The sequence below is a fragment of the Falco cherrug genome, chromosome 16 (assembly GCF_023634085.1).
Source record: "Falco cherrug isolate bFalChe1 chromosome 16, bFalChe1.pri, whole genome shotgun sequence".
Lineage (NCBI taxonomy): Eukaryota > Metazoa > Chordata > Aves > Falconiformes > Falconidae > Falco > Falco cherrug.
In genome coordinates, this window is record NC_073712.1 from 10489596 (window position 1) to 10508275 (window position 18680).

General features: G+C 55.3%; 1 protein-coding gene and 1 pseudogene across 1 annotated transcript in view; both read right to left on the reverse strand.

Moving 5' to 3' along the window:
- Positions 1-486: 486 nt before the first annotated feature.
- Positions 487-16640, reverse strand: LOC129737515 (hydrocephalus-inducing protein homolog; annotated as a pseudogene).
- LOC129737490 (hydrocephalus-inducing protein homolog) overlaps positions 16552-18680 on the reverse strand; it is an 82170-nt gene continuing 80041 nt past the window's right edge. The window contains exon 40 of the mRNA XM_055728284.1: positions 16552-16796. Coding sequence (XP_055584259.1) covers positions 16666-16796 — 131 coding nt within the window. The 3' untranslated portion in view covers positions 16552-16665. The remainder of the gene's footprint in view (positions 16797-18680) is intronic.

Here is an 18680-nt window from a genome sequence, read left to right on the forward strand (position 1 = left end):
GCCCAGGAGACTTAATCCAAGGGTCTTATTCAGTTTGACATTATTTTGACTGCAAACTTGCCCTCGAGCAGATGAGGACAGGCAACACGCAATGGAAGCAAACCCATGGTTGTTGTCAGCAGAAAGGCATGGCAGAATCGAACCTTTCCTGGCACGTCTTGGCAGGATGGTGGCCACCATCTCCTGCTTGGCTTTACGTGCAGATACGCAGGCCCCAGCACCCTGCCAGGACTTGGACAGGATGAAACAATACATGACTTGTTTAAAGAGAAGAACAGCAGGTGAGACTGAACACAAAGCCCTAGAAGGGACTCGAGTCCACATGTGAGGCATCTCCAGGCGCCCAGGATGTGTGGAAGCTGAAACCTCAGAACCAGCAGGCAGCAGCACACACCCCCCTGCCCCCACCCCCCGCCAGGCCTAATCACCCAGTTAGAAATTAGAAGAGGTTTATTAAGTGGCCAAGCAATAAACACGTCAGTGGGGTTTTTTTTGCCTTTATTGGCACTTTATTGCCTTTATTTTCGCCAGACCACGAGTAGAAGGAGAAGCAGAGGCCACCAGAGAGCACGGCACGGCTCCGGCGAAGCAGGCACCAGGTCAGCCCTGGGCAAAGGCAGCTCCCACGCACGGGTCCCTGCCTGGCCTCTGGCTCTCACGTGAATGTCCTCATCTGGAAGAGCAAGGTCTCCTTGAACTTCCTTGAATCGTGTCCGTATCCAGCTTGAGCTCAGCGTAGTCGACAACAGCACTGAGGCAAAGCTCCACCTCACGGCTGCTCTCCTCCAGGACAGTGTGAGCTGGTTCTGGGTCTGTCTCGATCACCTCCAAACAGGAAAGGGAAGAATCACTGAGCAGAGCCTAGAAAGCCCGGCTGAGCAAGAGGAGGCTTTTGGCCTCCAAGATCAGCCACGTACAGGGGCTAGAAAGGACCATTCCCATTTATTTCCCCGGGAAGGTGATAAAATTTAACCCTTCCATTACAGTGTTTGTTTCTACCGACTGAACACCATAATCACCACCACGACTGAGAGTACACCCATGGGGACAATGACCGGGTCATAGGTACCTGTCCCTGTGTTTCAACCCTGTAGAGTGTCAGACCTTTTTCATGGCCCGCTACAGATCCAGCAGGCCTCTAAATTAGGATTAAGTTCCCCTGTGGGAGGTCTGTGGATGGAGAACCCCAAGACTGAACAAAACCAGAAAGCACCTTTTCCCTCTTGTCTTAGCGGGAGGTGCTTTCCAGACACCATGTGTGGGGCAACAGCCACGCTGGTGAGGGCTGGGGATGGGCATTTTGGAATGGGGACGAACTCACTAGGAAAGCCTCCGAGTGCTGCTGCTGACGGGGAAGAAGTGTGGTTTACAGGTCTTAAAAAGGCTCAGAAACTAGGGAGGAACCGTCACTCCAGGTATGTGTGTGTGGCAGTTTCTGGAGCGATGCTTCTCCAGACTGCTGCACGACTGCCACGCAGCGCCCGGGCTGCTCCACAATGAGACATCCCACACAACATGGGCACCACCACCAAAATCTCTGCTATCGGTGTAGGCAGAGCTGACAGCTCACCCACCATGTGCCGGTGGGCTGGCCAGCGCACACACAAGAGCACTAGTGTGGCTCTCCACTCCAAAACAAGAGTCAGAGTGCAGCGTCTTAAACTCCCTGTTGGTGACAAGGCACTGAATTTGATGAAGAAATTTTAACACCACAAAACGTGATAAAATCGTAAAATGTGCCCTCCCGTTCAAACAGGTTGCAACACTTCAGCTTTTGGCAGAGACCGGTAGTTTGCATGTGGCTAAACGTGTCTTGTCAAAAGACCTCCCCATTTTGTGTTGGTGTCACAGGTCACTGCATCTGCCTCTCCCCCAAAACGCACTGCGGGTGAACCTCACGGATGGATTAAATGTCAGGAGGATGCAGGAGCTGCTCAGCCAGCAGAGATGGTGGCCTGCCAGGGTTTTTTTGTAGCAGCTCCGTTAGCTTTTCCTGTTTGCGTTTCTTACCTTCTTCTTCACAGGCCACGTGGCTCCTGGGCCCCTCATGGTGGTATCCACCCACTTGATGGTGCGCAGGCAGTCATCCCAGTCTTTAATCTGCTCCGGCGGCAGCGCGAAGGTGATCCTAGCCACCTTGCACTTCACAGGGTGCATTTTGAAGGTGACCGCGACATCCGATTTCAAGGTCACTGTGATGGCCTTAGCACAGCCAGCATGGAGGTGTCCCACCTAGGGAGAACCAGAGAGCCAAGACCAAACTGGAATCACTAGCAAGGGCAGGACTGACAGCAAAGAGATCGATGTGGTGAGCAGCTGTGCCAGGAATCTGCCTCTTACCGTGTATTCATCTGAGGTTTGACAGAGGAAAATACAAAAGATGCCACCTCCCGTAACACTGAGCCTTTTCTGTGGGGTTGACAGCCCCGCGCCAGCTAAGCCAGGGATTGCAGCTCCTTTGTGGCACTGAAACAGGCTCTCACCAGTACATGGTGACTCCCTGCCAGCTCCTGGGAACCCGCCGGGCAGGGCTGGAGCAATGGGAAAAGGCAGAGCCATCCAAACTCACCTTGGGGGAGAAGTGAAATGGGGTGTCTGCCAGCCACTCAAACCGCATCGCCTCCGTCCTGCTGCGGTTGGTGATGGTGAAGGTCACGCTGTAGGGTTTCCCAATGTGACAGTCCCCAAACGGGATGTGATTCACTCTGGCAGCTGCTAGGAATGAGAGCAGGAGGTCTCAGTGTGCCTGAGGTCCATCCACCCCCCTCACATCCACAGAGACAGGCGTGGCCAACTCTTCCTTGCTCCGAGCCTTCCTCCCTGGGGAGACGCAGTTCCCCATCCTCCCGCTTCCATGGAAGCGCCCTGCCACATGCCTAAACCCGTGGCTGTGGCTGTGCAGAGCCACGCAGCACAGCATGCACTGCCCCTCTGCACAGAGCCAGCACGCTCCCAGACCGCCAGGTCAGGGGGTGACAGCACAGGCTGCGTATATCGAGGGCACAAATCATTAGGCACAGGCTTCATCTCCATAGCATACCATGGGCTGGCAGCCCTCCTTTTGGAGATACCCAGCTGAACGTGGGTATCTCTGACCCTTCCCTGCTAGCCTGCAAGCTTCTCCCTTGACAGAAGATCTTCTCTTCTGCTCTCAAGCTGCCTCTTAAGCCTCTGCAGGCTACAAAAGGCAGCAGGATCTGGCTGCTGAAGCTGGACCGCAGGTGCGCGGCACAGGGTGAGCAGAAACGTCTGTTTTCCTGTTCCTTGATCCACCTGGGCAGCCTTTCCTCTCTTACCCTCAATTACGTCTTCCTCTAGATTGCCCTCAGCATTCTCCTCCTCCTCACTGTCTGCCACCAGTCCGTGGATGTTATCTAGCGTGAAGTCATCCTCGTAGCCTTCGCCCACCAGCTGAATGTCGGTCTCCTCATACGGGTTGTTCACCACTGACAGGTGGATCCTGCCTTCCACACGTTGGGCCAGGGTGGGTTTGAAAAGCACGTCAAACTCTGCTAATTCCCCACGGAGCAGGACCAGGAGAGCGGTGTGAGGCTTTCTCTCTGCACAGCAATGGAATCAGCGACAAGTGATACAGCTGTACCGCTGAAATATTTCCGTGGGGCGTAAGGGGCTGAAACCCAGCTGCCTCCAAGCACAGGTTCTCCCACCAATGGTGCCAGACCCTCCTCCTATGTTCACAAGGCTACGACAGCACCACGCGTATCACTGCTGAAGTGTCTTAAACACAGGTTAACACCCAGCGCTCACTCAAACTGCAGTCAGTCAGCTCCTGGCACACGTAAAGCTGAGCCAAAGAATGGGTTTGGCTTCTGTTGGCTGGCTGTGGGCTCAGGGGCTGCCTCCATTCAGGCTGCTACTCTCACACGCAGCAAAGACCTCAGATAGTCCGCTGAAGTGGTGATAGGCCCCCGCAACTCAACCCACCATGTCCAGAGGAACAGAAAAAACTTCCAACCACTTTCTAGGAGGAAGCCCTGCGCAGAGTCCACATGAGAAGCTGGGGGTACAGAGAGCCCCAGCAAAGAAACAACATCTAACATTTGGCGGCTGCTTGGCCAAGCCAAGAGCAGGGCACACATTTCTCCCCTGTGTGGATGACCGCGCTTCACGCTTACTGGATTTACGTCCTGCAGGAGAGTCCTCCTTCACGCCCCCAGCTTGGTAGACGCACTGTGTGGTGGGCCTGGCTTTCAAGAAGAAAACTCCCGCTTCATCCAACAGGTCTATCGTCAACTGAGAAAAAGGAACACAGAGCACAACCACACTGGTGTGGGTACAGGGTGACACGTGGGTTTGGCACCGTACTGGTGCTGGTCCAGCACGGGGCATCCAGCATGCTTCTCCGCTTCAAACACAGCTCGTAGCTAAACTTACAAAGTTCAAGTAAAACTAGACAGAAAAAAGAAGTGTTCAGAGGCGCTGGGATACAAAAGTAATGAACAGAATTTTTCATTAAAGTGTAGTAAAATGGGATCAAATACAATCTAATGCAACTAGGACATCACACGTGCCCACCCGAGAATCAAAGCGTGAGAAGAGAGATGGGGGGAAAACACCCCACCAACTTTCTTGCGTTGCATTTAACTGAAAAGGATAGGCTAGTCAGAAAAATCGCATTTCCAAGAGGAACTCTCTTCCTGGAAATTACAAGTCATTCATTTGCTTAAAAAGAATTTGAGAGCTGTTTCCAGGTCTGCCATGCTTCCTGGGACCTCTTCTCCACGAGACAAGCACTTGTTCCCAGACCAGAGCATTTCCTGAGCAGGTCCTCACCTGGACAGGTAGGGTGCCACCATTACGAAGGACCAGAGGGAGTTTTTGTGAATCACCCAGCAACAGCTTCTTAAAGACCAGCAGAGGGTTCCCTCTCTTACTGTGAAGTACCGGGCGCAGGACTGTCACCCGAGGCAGAGTCCCATCTCCACTGACACGGAAGGTCAGGCTTTGCGCTTTAATTGCTGCAGGGCTGCAGGAAAGGCAGAGGAGAAATCATGACGGCTGGCACTAACCAATTTCCCACCTGGCAAGCAACAAAGCAGGGGCCACCCACTGCATTTCCCCTGGCTGGTGCTCCTGTACCCCACGACACAGGTCTCCTCCACCCCCCTCCTCCCAGTCCGATCAGGGCCATTCACAAGAGCTCTGAAGAGCCAGAGCCTTCCAGAGTAGCAGTTAAAGAACATGTCACTGAATCGAATCGTGCAGCACAGCAGGTAAATAATGAGGCGACAGGTGAGACATGGCAAATTCACTGGCTGCGATGATATGAGACACATGCAAAAAGCACGAGCGCAGCATGGAAATAGTATAAAAGCAAGAAGGGAAAAATAAATAGCACCATCAGTAATGATTATTTCCAAGGACGCTAAAAAAGGAATTGCGTACTAGAGCAGAAAGCTGACTTGTCCTGACTCAGCCACTAAACGGCTGGGGAAGAGCCGGTCAGGGCCCTGGTACACACGTCCCAGGACAGGGGAACTGGGCTCCTCTTTTAGAAGGGCTCCAGTCGCTCCTTTGACAGAGAATAGCTTAACATACCCCAGGTAATCACATACAATCATCTCATTTTAACAGAAACAAGGAGGAAATAACGCACGCTGGCTGGCTGGCACAGAAACGGCTTCATCTAAACCTTTGTCCTTGGAAAGCCCCAGCTCAACTGTTGCACATCTCCATTTCTTTCAGATTCACTAACTCCCAGTTGGCTGCCAAATGCTGCACTGTCTTCACAGTCACTCGAGGCTAAGCTATAACCCCTTCTCCTTCTACTCTGTCTAGTAGTTACCGCCTCCTCTATTCTCTAATGCTAAGCACTCTGCCTAAGGCTACTGAGAGCATCAGGGTTAACAAGAGGTCGGGGTCCTCCCAGAGGAGGGGCAGCCATCAGGCAGGTCCCCCCGCCCAGATTTCACAGGGGGAGTTACCTCGCCAGGACATCGAGGGAAGCCTCAAAAGTGCACTGGTAGCTCCGCATCATCTGTGGAGTGAAGGTCACCGTAGCAAAGGCGTGGGAGCAGCTGGGCACGCACATCCGAACGGGATCCACCTTGAAAATGTCCCTGATGGGGCTGTGAAACTTGGGGGAACCCACAGAGCCCTGTTAGGAGGAAACATCCTTCGGTGTTTCTTACGCAGTCTTATTCTTATATGCGTCAGCGGGAACAGCCCCAGACAGCGTGTCTCCCTTCCTGCTTGCCCTGGGCAGGCTCCTTCCATCGCAGGGGGTGACTCCAAAGCGGTGCTGACCTTGCACAGGGAGCCCAGGAGCGCAAAAGCTGGCTTTGAGCACTGGGCAGCCACCCCAGCACACAAGGGAGGGGGGCACTGCACGGAAACCCCGCGACTAACCTCAAACTGGCCTTTAAAGAGAAGGAAAAGGCCAGGGAGCCTGAGGGAATGGTCTGCTTTGAGCCCAGGCACGTCAGGCCAGTAAAGGCCCCCTCCGAGCGGGCTTCCAAGAGATGTGCAGAAGGGTTTGGGTCTCCCACCAAAGACCCAGAGCGGCGAGCCAAAGCCTTGCTCGAGACGTGCCAAATTCAGAACTGCCACCCTGGCACTGCTGCTCCCCCCTGCAGCCTGACCTGCACGGAGCTGGACTAGTGCGGGCAAGAGGAAGCAGCGAGTCTGGAGAACAAGGCAGCGCAGCCTGTAAAGAGCAACGGTCACCCTGGCCTCTTGTTCTTACCTCACCGGCGATGGGTTTGATGGAAAGGACCACATTGCAGGGGACTTTGTTGACGTTGTGGATCTTGAAGCGAGCTGTGGCCCGGTGCCCAACCCGAACATCGGTGAAGATAAACTTGTTCTCATCTCTGACATACACACCCTTGTCTCGCACCGTCTGCGGGGTCTGGCAGAGGTTGATGTTGCTGCAGATTCGGTGCTCCTCAAAGATGGACTCGATGTCATCAACCACAAATGCTGCGAGCAGAGCAGAGGGAGGGCTGAATGCTGAATTCCTGATGAATTTCTCGGGACCCTGCTGGCCTCTCGGAAGGCTTGATAAACCCTTTTTGCCCAGGTCACTGCAAAACCCAGCCTTGGGCAGGGAGTCGGCTGCGAGGATGGAGCTCAGTCCCAGTCAAGGAGTATTGCTTTCCTTTTATCCTTCCATGCATCCCTCCCAGCCTCTCCCCGCTGGCTGACTTGAAAAGAACTGGAACCTCTGAGGATTTTAGGGTTTAGCTTCAAGGTCAGGGCGCCTCTCTAACCAAGCAGTAAGTTCAGGTGCTGACCAGCAGCAGGTCTGGCTGCGGGAACCTGTGGACGGGGCGTACCTGGGAGGCAGGACTCAGCCAGCAGGGTATAGGGGATGCCGAGGGGATTGTCCTGGGGGTCTCTGTCACTGATATCGATGCGCAGGTGCTCCTCGCACGTCCCCAGTGATTCCGCAGAGCAATCCACCGTGATCATCTGCTGGCCCCCAGGAGGGATGGAACCAAAGCCAGGGTACACCGTGAACATGCCTAGAGTGATGCGAGCCTGCAGAAAGAGTCCCAGGAGAAGGCTGATGTCCAGCAGCCCAGCCTTGAGCATCCCCAGCAAGGAGTACGCCACTCCTCAACCTCCAGCCAGGCCGAGCCCCCAGTCCCAGGGCAGGGAGGGATGACTGCACGGCCCAGAGGCAGCCCCAGGACGAGAGGGACAAGCCAGGAGGAGAGGAACAAGCAAGCCAGGAGGAGAGGGACAAGCCAGGAGGAGAGGGACAAGCCAGGAGGAGCTGCAGGCCTGTCCTGGCTGGCACACAGGAAGGAGTTTGGGTGTAAAAGGTGAAGGTGCTAGCTGGGATCCTCCAGCCTCAGGGTAAAACAGGAGAGCAGAAATAACTGTGAGAAGTGACGGGAGGGAAGAGAGGGGACTGGGAAGACGAAAACACAAGGTCAGCTGGTATCTATGGAGTGGGACTTCAAACAGGAACGTGCCCACATCTGTGGTATTCACAGACCTATTTTGGCTAGCAGCCACCAAACACGGGACCTGCTCCTCTCTCTTGACCCCACAACTCCAAGTCTGAGCCGGAGCACGGGACTGTCAGTGCAACTGAACAGCTCCTGTCTCTGCTTGTGGCTGGGAGATGACGGACCTCCATCGTGCAGACCATGTCCCATCCCACGGTGATGAGTCCCCATCAGCGTCCTCCCACAGCACCCGCAGCAGTGTGTCTTGGGGAGCGGGAGCCACCCACCTGCATGAAGGGGCTGGCAACCTTCTGCAGCGAGCGCTTGCTTTTCTTGGCTGAGGAAGTCCTTTGGTGTAAGTTCTCACTCTTGCCAGAGTGGGCAGATTTCATTTGACATCCACTAAGAGGAGAAAGCAGAAACATCCATCATGCTGAGCCCCCACCCCGTCTTCTCTGAAGCCAAAGCTGACCTTCCCCTCCCCACCGAGGAAAGCCTCCCTGCCCCTCGCAGCCCCCGGCGGCACCTCCTGCAGCTTACGGACAGCTCAGCTGTATCACCAGCTTTGCCCGACACACGGGGACACTGAGGCATTTTTCCACTCCCTGTTCACAAGCAGGTGACGTGAACTGGACAATAACCCAGGTGTCTGGGCTGCCTGTCACACACCAGCCATGCTGTCGTGCCTCCTCAGGCAGGGCAGGTGGTGCAGGTCTTCTCTCACCTTTTCTCTTGCAATCGGGATGCGTCCTGGTCTGCTCGGTAGATGAGGAATTTAAAGTCAAGGCTGCCTTTGTTCTCCAGCATGAAGGTGCAGGTTTTCCTGCTGCCCTTCACCATGGCACCGAAGCTGATGAGCGAGGCGGGGTGAATGCTGTACTTGCTGAACACAGCTTTCGCCGACACCCTCACTGGGATGACGGCGACGGTCTCGCCTCCTCCGCAGATGCTGGGCTCCATCACCTGCAGCCAGAGGAGGGCTTGGTAAAACCAGCAAAGAGGCCAGCCTCTGACTCTGTTCCCTGATCCCACCCCAGGTCCCCACCAGCTCATCCTCCCTGTTTCAACGCCTCCTCCGGAGCCAGACTTTCAGCTCCGCTTAGGAAGCATCACAAATGTTTTCTGAGACATTGCTGTCACCTACGAGAATTACCCAGCTAAAGCCCTCCTTCCAGAAGGCACCTGTCCTGCTCACGCTCCCAAGACGTGCTGTGCCACCACTGCCTGGCTGGGGCAGCTCACCTGGTAGTGCAGGATGGGTTTGTCCTCGATATTCACTTCCGTCTTGGGGTGGAAGAACACCTGGACCTGCACAGGGCGCCCGGAGGCAGCCAGCAGGCCCTTCTGCGGCTGGATAGTGAAGTGGCTTGCCAGGTCTGGTATGGTGGTGCCTGCAGCTTTCAGCTGGAAACTGGGGAGAAAGGGAAGGAACAAAGACCTCTGCAGTTAAAAGTACAAGTGCCACCAGCACAGCCAGGACTTGACATAAGACCATAAAAAAATTAAAAGGGAATGAGTCCAGCTCTGCTTGGGGAATCTCAGATCTTGACAGAGTGCAGACCATCATGAGTGTTGCAAACTAACCTCGACACCCAATTTTCTCATCCCCTCCTTTAAAGAGTCATAAAGAGAAAGGAGCTGCCCCTCAGAGGAAGGCAATGGATCTCAGCAGTGAGTGGCTTCAATTTCAGGGCCTCTCCTTCTGGTTCCTGCTCAGCTGTGAAGGACTGCTGGTGTGGGGCTGCATTCTCCCTTAAAGTCTTTGAGATTAGGGAGCCCGGGCTTTTTATTTAACCAGACCACGAGGCAGCCAGCACGGGAAGCGGTTCTAGCCATGGGCAGGAGGAGAAGGCAGGCCTGGGCAGATGGTGGCACCACGCGTTCACAGACCAGGCAGCTGGACCCACCTGTACGCAATCTCGTACTTCCCCTTGTTCCTCAGAGTCAGCACTTGCTTTGCATCATCCAGGACTTTCAGGACTCCAAAATCCACGGTGCCACCTGCACCTGCAGAAAACCCGCAGAGCCAGGCAAGAAACGGGGAGTATTAGTGAGCTGCTACAGACCACACCAAGTGACAAGACAGATATTTCAACACTTCCAGGCCAATTTCAATTGGCCTCTCAATACTGAAATGGGGCTTATAAGAAAGGTGGGGACAGGTGTTTCCGGGGGGGGCTGTAGTGACAGGACAGGGGGCAATGGCTTTGAACTGGAGGGGAGAATTACATTAGCTGTTGGGAAGAAATTCTTCACTGTGAGGGTGGCGAGGCACTGGCAGAGGCTGCCCGAGCAGCTGTGGCTGCCCCATTCAAGGCCAGGTTGGACGGGGCTTGGGGCAACCTGGACTAGTGGAAGGTGTTCCTGCCCATGGCAGGGGGGTTGGGACAAGACAATCTTTGAGGTCCTTTCCAACCCAAACTGTTCTATGACACTTGGAGTTCTCAGGCAGCCCAAAACCCTTCTCAGCAAGTCTCCATTCTTGGAAATTTTCTTTAGCTACTTTGCTGCCCTTGCTCTTCTTACTCGGAGGGTATCTGCAGGGTTTAGCAGGTGAGGAGCTGCGTTTCTGTCTTCTTGCTTCCAAGCACTGATCCGACAACTTTGTGTGCCCTGCTGAGCCCTCAGGAGCTGCCAATTGCTCGCTCACATCGCTGTTGTTTCTAAGCCCCCAGACCAACCTGCACACTGCAAAGCTCAGGGGCGAGAGACTCGAGGCTGGCTGTGCCCTGACAGCCCTTCACTCCACTCAACTTGCAGGATACGCGCTTTATGTGACTGGGCCACGCTTGCATGCTACCCCATCCCAAGCGCTTTGGTTGCTCACCTGCCAAGGCAAGGCAACACACCCAGACTGCTTTGTTTTGGGGCATCCACTGACCTTTAGGAATGCTGATGATTGGAGCAACGTCATAGCCCTCTGCAGAAATGAGGATATTTTCAGTCTGGACAATCCCCAGGATGTTTTCTGCATCTGAAACCTGAGGCAGCGAGAAACGAACACTGCTTAGACCGTTCTCTTAAATTCTTTTGGTAGACAACGTACGAGTCCTTGTCTCTGCTGGCTGCTTCCACCATGGCCTCCCCTGCTTGACAAGCACTTGTGGATTCCCAAACTCTCCCAACCTGCTCATCTCACGGGCTGACCCAGCGAGATGCTGCTGCAGTAAGAAGCCCTACCAGCCCAGCTCGGCACTCCTTCAGCAGGGAGTGCTGCCGCGGAAGCACCCGGGGAGACACAGCGATGGAAAAACAACCTCAAGAATTGTGAGGTGTCCCAGAGCAGGTGGCATTGACCGTCAACCCTCTCCTCTTCAATCACCCAGCATCCTCACTGAAGTGCAGCCCCCAAACCACGGGGAACAAAACCCCAGGGTGACAGCTTGTTGCTCTCCGTTAAGAGCCCCGGGCAGGCTCCAGCATGGGCGCAGGGAGCACGCCGAGGTCTGGACAACCAAACAGCAGCATTCAACCACGCACAGCGGCAAGGTGGCTGTAACGTGCGCTCAGGACACAGCGCCTGGTTGTCTGGGCTGACGCAGATGCTCAGGGATGCACCATGTGCTCTGGTGAACCCAGGCTGAGGCAGCAGAAGTTGGGGTCACAGCAGCCTTGTGTCCCTCAGGTGCAGCTCTTCCTGGCCCAGCAGCACACATGCCCCCTGAAGCTCAGCTATAAGAGCAAGTTCCTTGCTGCTAAGGGCCTGCCCCCCCGGCGATGCGGGTAGAAAGGAACCTCAGGAAGGCTCATCCTTTGTCCCCCTCTTTGCAGGGAACCCTTCAAGCACAGCCTCCACCCCGAAGATCTCGTTGCCCTGCCAGGGAGGGCACAGTCCCCCCCTCACCTCCAGTCGGATCTTCTTCTCAATGTTGAGAGCCTTTGTGGGCTTGAAATACAGATGCACGTCAAACTCCGTGCACGGAGCCACGATGCCCTCGCGTTGTGACACGGAGAAGTCCTCGCCCAGGTTTTCCAGCCCGCAGAGCTGCCAGGCCACAGGCAGCAGGGTGCTGTTTTGCAGGACCAGGGTCTTGCTGTCCTCCCTGCAGAGGCAGAAAGACACCCTGCACCAGCTGCTCGATGGTCAGGATAGGCCTTGCAACTGAATGCATCTTGGAGCAGCCCTATGCATTAGTTTATATATCTATCTTTATCTATACACATCCAGTATTTATAGTATCCATAACATTAGTTAAATGTTTTCTCTGTGTCACAAGTCTCAGAGGTGAGGTCCTGGGGAAGGGCTGGGTGCTAACGGTGTATCCAACAGAAGGGACATAAGGAGGAGCAACTGCACTGCTCTCCGAACCAGCAGACGAGATACAAATGAATCAAGATGCCCATTGCACCACATTGCTGGGGGCTACAGAGCTTGCGGCTGTCCTGGGAGAACCAAGCCAGCAAGGAACGGTGAGCAAGAGACCGGGAACTGCTGGCAGAAAGAGGGACGCCAGCCCAACATCCAGCCTGAAGGGCCATGCAGCCAGCCAGAGAGGCTGAAGGGGAGCTCACCGACAGCACCCGTCCCCAGCAGAGGGGCCGTGAGATGACTGACCTGTGCAGAAGCAGCCTGTTGAAATGCACGTGCTTGGGGCTGACCCTCAGCTCCACCTTCACCCCCTGGCAGCACAGGGGGAAGACCACCGGCTCTGGGTTCTCCTTAACGCGGCAGACGAGCTTGTCTTCCACCAGACCAGCTGAAGTGGGGTACGCCCAAATGCTCAGCTCCTAGCCCCGTCCCCGAAACAAGAAATACAGAAGAGCACTCAGTGAGCAGGAGGAATGGCTCCTGGGCACTTACACCAGTGCCTGCCCTACCTGCTGTCCCCTACCTGCTTCTCGTTCGGTTTCAGCCTCAGGCTGGGAGGTTCTACAAGGAACGTGTCCGCCTTGAGATCGCGCTCAAAGGAGAAACGCGCCTCTACTTCCAAGGGGGTGACGTTGAGGATGGTTATCGTCTCACAGTTGCTGGGACAGTCCAGTGCCTTGTACCTGTCCACAAAAGGGGAAAAGGCTGCAGAGGAGACCGTCGCCTTCATCCCACACCAAGGAAAGCGCCATGTCCTGGCAGCGGGAGGCTGCACTGCAAGACCATGTACCAACAAGCAGGCCAAGAAAAAGCATCATTTTCAGGGGCACACTGGATGCTATGTGTGTCCATCCTTGCGTTACTTTGATGTCCACCCCTGTACTTGGTGCCTCCAGCCCAGACGCGTGATGATGCACAGGCCACTTAAAGAGCATTTTACAAATTAGAAATTCAAAGATGCCTGGAAAAACAGAGGTACTGCAGGCACGTGGGTTCTCCCCCTTTCTTTGTTGGGTTTCCTTCCCTGCAGGGTACAAAGAAATGCTCTTGGAAAGAGCTTTTAAAAATAGTTTAGCTTTTGTCTTCCAAAACAGTCACGAGATTGCCTTGTATTTCACAGGTTAGCTCAAAGTCTGAGGGAAGGAAATAGAGAGGATTCATTCCCAAGAGGAATGCTGAATTTAAAAAACGTCCCTTCCCTCGGGTATGGAGCAGATTTGGGAGTTAAAGGGTTAAAAAGCACAAACAGAAACCCAAGGCCATGCAGCAGCCTGGCTAAAGATCCTCTTTTGGGTTTTGAACTGTTTTGATTTCATTTGCTTGGGTTGTCAAAATACCACTGGCTCTCCAGAGCTCCCATGAAGAGGAGAACTTAATTTCTAATATTTAAAAAAAAAGCTATGTTAAAAATAGAAATGCGCCAGCAGCTACAATGGCAACTTTTTCCGGCAGACTTTGTCCAGCATTGAGGACGGGGAAACAATTTCCATTTTCATTCCTCTGCAGATCCCCCACGCCCCCATATCGGCAGGTCGAATCATAAGGCCTTACTAATATTACAAACGGATGAATGTTTTATAAAACCATCAGCAAAATAATTGCTTGTTCAGTCCACCTGTAGAGCTCAAAGCACTTTTAAAAAACACCATAAAGTTCATTTCTTAGGTGGCGAAGCTGAGATGTGGCGGGGAGACACAAGCTGCTCCAAGTGACCTTCAGGCTGGAAGCAGCACATGGCTCTGGCCACCAAGGCACCCACCAGGGAGGAAGATCAGCTCCGTCTCTCCCCTGCTCCTCCAGGACTCACTTGCCCATCATCTGCTCAAGTTCACACATCTGTGGCCCTTCAGCCCCCTGCATCTCCCAGGCAGGTCTCCACCTGGGCCTGCCCTGAATTGTGCCTCTGGGACGGCTCGTCCCCAGACGTGTCCGTGACAGCACGAGGCCCTGGAGGTGCCATCCCAACGTCCCATGCTGCGCAGGCAGCGCATCAGGATGCTCGCTCAGGGCGGGAAGCACGTACCAGTTTCTTGACTTCCCACACAGCAGCGGTCCAAAGTGGAAGACACCCGTCTCCGTGACATACTGCTTGAAGACAATGTCGTCGTCTGCCTTGCTCTTCCTTCGGTGGGGAAACACCAGCCTGGGCAGAGAAAACAGGGAATGAAGAGCTGTGAGATGCTCCAAGTAGAAAACCTGGTCAGAAAGCCGTAACCCTTACTGGTGGCTGCGGTACCAGTACTCCCAGCTCCAGGCATGGGACAAGATGCTGGGCGGCTCAGGCAGCACGCTCTGCCCGAGCCAGAAGGTCACCGGGGTACAAGGGGCAGCCCTGGCTCTGAGCCCAGGGGGGAGCAGCGTGGGAGGCTCCCAGGGGCAAGCCTTACCGTGGGTCTTGGCTGATGGTGGGGTACAGGCAGGTGCCCCTGCAGGGCAGCTGGTACAGTCGCTTTGTCCCCAGGATCTCGAAACGCAGCGTCTGCTCAAACTGGCCCAGCACCGTGGAGCTGAAGTGGACCTTCAGTTCCACCTCACCGCGGGCAGGCACTATCCACCGGCAGCTGCTCAGCCTGGCAGTTAAAGAGAGGGCTTCAGACACGGCTAATGAGCAAACAAGACGAGGAGGAGGGCTGTGGACTCGCCATCCCACGGAGGCACCAACAGAGGGGCCCTGAGGAGCTGGGGATGACAGACCTCACTTGACAGGGTGGCCATGGAGCAGAGCGATCTCCTCAGCCCTCAGCTCACCTGACATGTCTCGGCGGGGATGGGACCATGTCCTCGCCGCTTTGGTGCGCCCCAGGAGAAGATACGGGTGCTTCCCTGTCCAGCCCCTGGAGACATCTCCTGCCCTGACCGGAGCTCTGCTTCTCCCTCGCAGCCTCCCAGCTGCCCGCAGCTTTCTCCTCACTCGACTGGCTCCTCACAGGGGCGACCTGCTCCTCTGGGGTCTGAGCCACAAGGGGAGGGAGAAAACAGAGAGGTGAGACCTGCCCCGAGACATCCCCCTCCTGGAAAGCAAGCTGTGGGTTTGTTAACAATTAGGGGAAGCACTAAATAAACAACCACATCTGCCCAGGGACTTGGTCTTCCTCATCAGGTCTAGTTTTGCCTACAACACTCTCCTTGCCCAGGACCTGAAGGCAAGGCGAGGGTTTGAGGTGTTTTTTTAAACCGTTATTCTCATCTTACAGACATCACAGTGATCCTTCCCCACCCACCCCCCTGCCCTGGCACCTTCACTTCGGGCACAACGGGGGCATCCACGAGACTTACGGCAGCATTCTTGTCTTCTTCTGCAGTGGCGCCTTCTGGCACAACAAAGACAAAGTGCTTGAGGGCTTCTGCTGCAGGGGCCATCCGCTCTGCCGGGTAGTGGATCACGGAGTAGAAAGCAGTAGGGGGGATGGGAAGCCCGGAGGGACCCAGTCCAAGGCTATCCAGGACCTAAAGCGTAAGAGAAAACCCTGTTTGTACTCCTGTCACCTTCATCCTCACACTCACTCCTTAAAGGCACGGAGCTTTCGGCAATGTGGTGGGGGTTTATTTATATCGGGCACCGTGCTTCTTCATGCCCAGTGGAGTGGGCAGGCTCCAGAGCAGTGCCAGGACCTACAAGTGGGACCTAGAGAGAAACCTCTCCCTGCAGTGACTCAGCTGAAGGAAACCTGAGCTGCCCTGCCCTGGGACCATTTGCAATGATTTCCAGGCTGGGAAATTCTCTCAACAGACGGGATGCTTGTACAGAGAGCACTCCTGCTTCCCACCCACCTGAGGGATGGTGAGAACCTCCCGCAGCCATGGGGCTGCTGCGGAGCCATTGTAGAACATCATCGGTGGCCCGGACAAGGCTCTGTGCCATTGTCACCTGGTGGGACACGATGCACCGGGGCCCAGGAGCACGGCAGGCTCAGCCTCCGAGCCTCACAGGGCTTTACCTGCTCTGCCGCTGGCAGCTCGCTGCTCTCCAGGATCTTCCTAGTCACATCTTCTGAGCCCAGCACCTGGATGTCCAAGCAGGGCACCCCGACACCCTGGCCTCTGGCTGACCCTTTTGCACCTTCCCCTTCCAGCTGAGGTATTCTGGCATCCTCAAGAGCCTTCATTTCTGCCAGATGCTCTTTCTCCAGCCTCCCCTGATGCTCCTTCTCTCTGTCCCTCCGGCTCCTGGGGCTGGATGTGTGCTGGGGCTGCTCTTCTGCTGGGTGCCGTGCGTCCTCGTGGTTCAGGGGGAACAGCAGGATACCCTGAACCCTGTCCCAGGATGACAAAATATGCGCAACATCCTTCTGCGACGTCTCGTAGATATTAAACCTCAGGGCTAAGTTCTCGCTGTCACTCTGGGCCTCATTTTTGGTTTCCCCCTCTTCCAGGTCTGTGGGGTGTGCAGCCGCTGCCAGGTGGGCATCCATCAGGGTGACCTTGCTCTGCTTTTGCTCATCTTCCTTTGTGCAACGTGCAACAGAGCCCGGGTGCTTCCTTACAGATCGTGTCTTGACCACCCCCTTGGCGACCTCCGACCTCCGGCTGTTGGATGTGTTGGTGTTGCTGGTGGGACTGTTCATGCCCTGGGCAGGAAGAGCAAAAAAAGCAGTGAGCATTTCAAAGCACTGACTCAGGTGCTGTAGGGCAGCAATGATCTTTACAATAGCACCCCAAACCTCGCTCGAGACCTGTGCTAGGCACCCTACAAATCCCAGTTCAGAACATAGCTGGTACCCAGTTTAGCTCAACAAACCAAACTCTTCAGTGTCAGACTGATGAGGAGTCCTGCAAACCAGCTGAGGAACAGAACAGGTTCCCAACCCAAGCAGAGAACTTAAGACACCTCCTTACTCCCGTGCAGTCCTCTGGGTTCATTTCTGGTGCGCTGAGCATCCCTGTGGCTGGCTGATCCTTTGCAAAGTCTGCCTGCTAATGAATACCTAAGGCCTGGGGGCATCTCCTGCCAGACATGTAGGAAAAGACCCCACATCCCAGACAGATCATGGCTCACAGGTGTAAGTCACAGGCAGAGTGGGAAGAAACGCTGGACTAAAACTACCTAGGGCTTCAGTAGTCAGTATGTGGAGTTACATGAAGCCAGGACTCAAAGGCGGCATGACCTTAGTAGAGCAGCTCTAGCAGCAAACCCATGGGAAGACACCCCGGTGCAGCAGCAGCACGATCAGACCCCGGTGGTTGTTTCCCAGCACAGCCCCACATGTTGCTCCTGACAGGTGCTCGTCCCCAGCACTGCGTGGGGCTCCCTGGGGCACGGCGCAGCTCCGTAGGAAGGTCCCCAGGGCTTTCAGTCATTTCTGTAAACAACCACGCACCTGCTTGCCACCAGGCCAGCTTTTCCTCCTCAAAGCATTCTCTTGGTCTTTTCCAGCCTTTCTCTTCCCCTGCTCAGAATTCTTCAGCTCTTCCTCCTTCAAGCGTTCCAGCTCCTGCCGACGCTTTTCCTCCAGCTCTCGAGCTAGCTGCTCCATCTCCCTTCAGCAAGCCAAACAGAAAACATGCCCGAGAGTCACCACCAGAAGCCTGGGCTTGCCGCCATCCCAGCTGGTCCTGCACTTCGTTCCCTGACCCTGAGGCCAGGCAGAACCGTTAGGCCATCTCTGTGGACCTCCCTCAGCCTGGGGAGGCTGGGAATATCCCATGTGAGGAGAGGTGGGAGGGGACCTCCAGGGCCAGCCAAACCTCAGCCTTGCTTCGTAAGGTCAGCCTGGGCTGAACGAAGTGCGGAAACACACGCTCGCTTTAAACAGGTCCCCCTCCCAGTTTCAGACTTAGCCTGTGCATCCTCCTCAACCCCTGCGGCCTCCCCTCCTGGGCTGCTTTGCTGGATCAGAGCTTCTCCCAGGCTGACCTGCTGCTGCAGCTGAGGGTTAGCCCAAGAGCCACCGGCTTCTATGGCCAGTGTCGCTCAGGAAGGAAAAACCTAGGAGATCAGCAAGGACTTCCCCTACGGCAGGACTGGCATCTAAACCAAGCCAGCACAGCTGCGCCTCACACCAAGCCACACCACAACCCCTCTGGTGTGGGGAAGAAGGGGGGTGAAGATGAGAACCAACGTAATTAACTTAGAGACACTTCTAAGAGCAGCGGTCAGGCAAGCCCAGAGCCCAGGTCCCGGCAGCCACCGTCTAAACCCGCGGGCTCTCCGCTCAGCTGGAGAGAAGATGTTCTCTCCCGGGAGGAAGGGCCTTCCTCTGCTGGGAACCTGGGGGGTGGAACTGCCCGCTTGGAACAGACACTTTCGGGCCTTCGCCCCGTGACCCCTCTGAGCTCAACCGAGGTCTCCGGAGCAGGAAAACCCTGCAGGGGCACCCTCCTGGGGAGTTACAGGCGCACAGACCTCTGCCTCCTCTCGCGCTGGACTTGGCGTATCTTGTTATGAAGCTGAATTTTCTGCTCCGCACTGAGGGCATCATACTCATCCTCGTCCATCTCCCAGAGACGTTCTC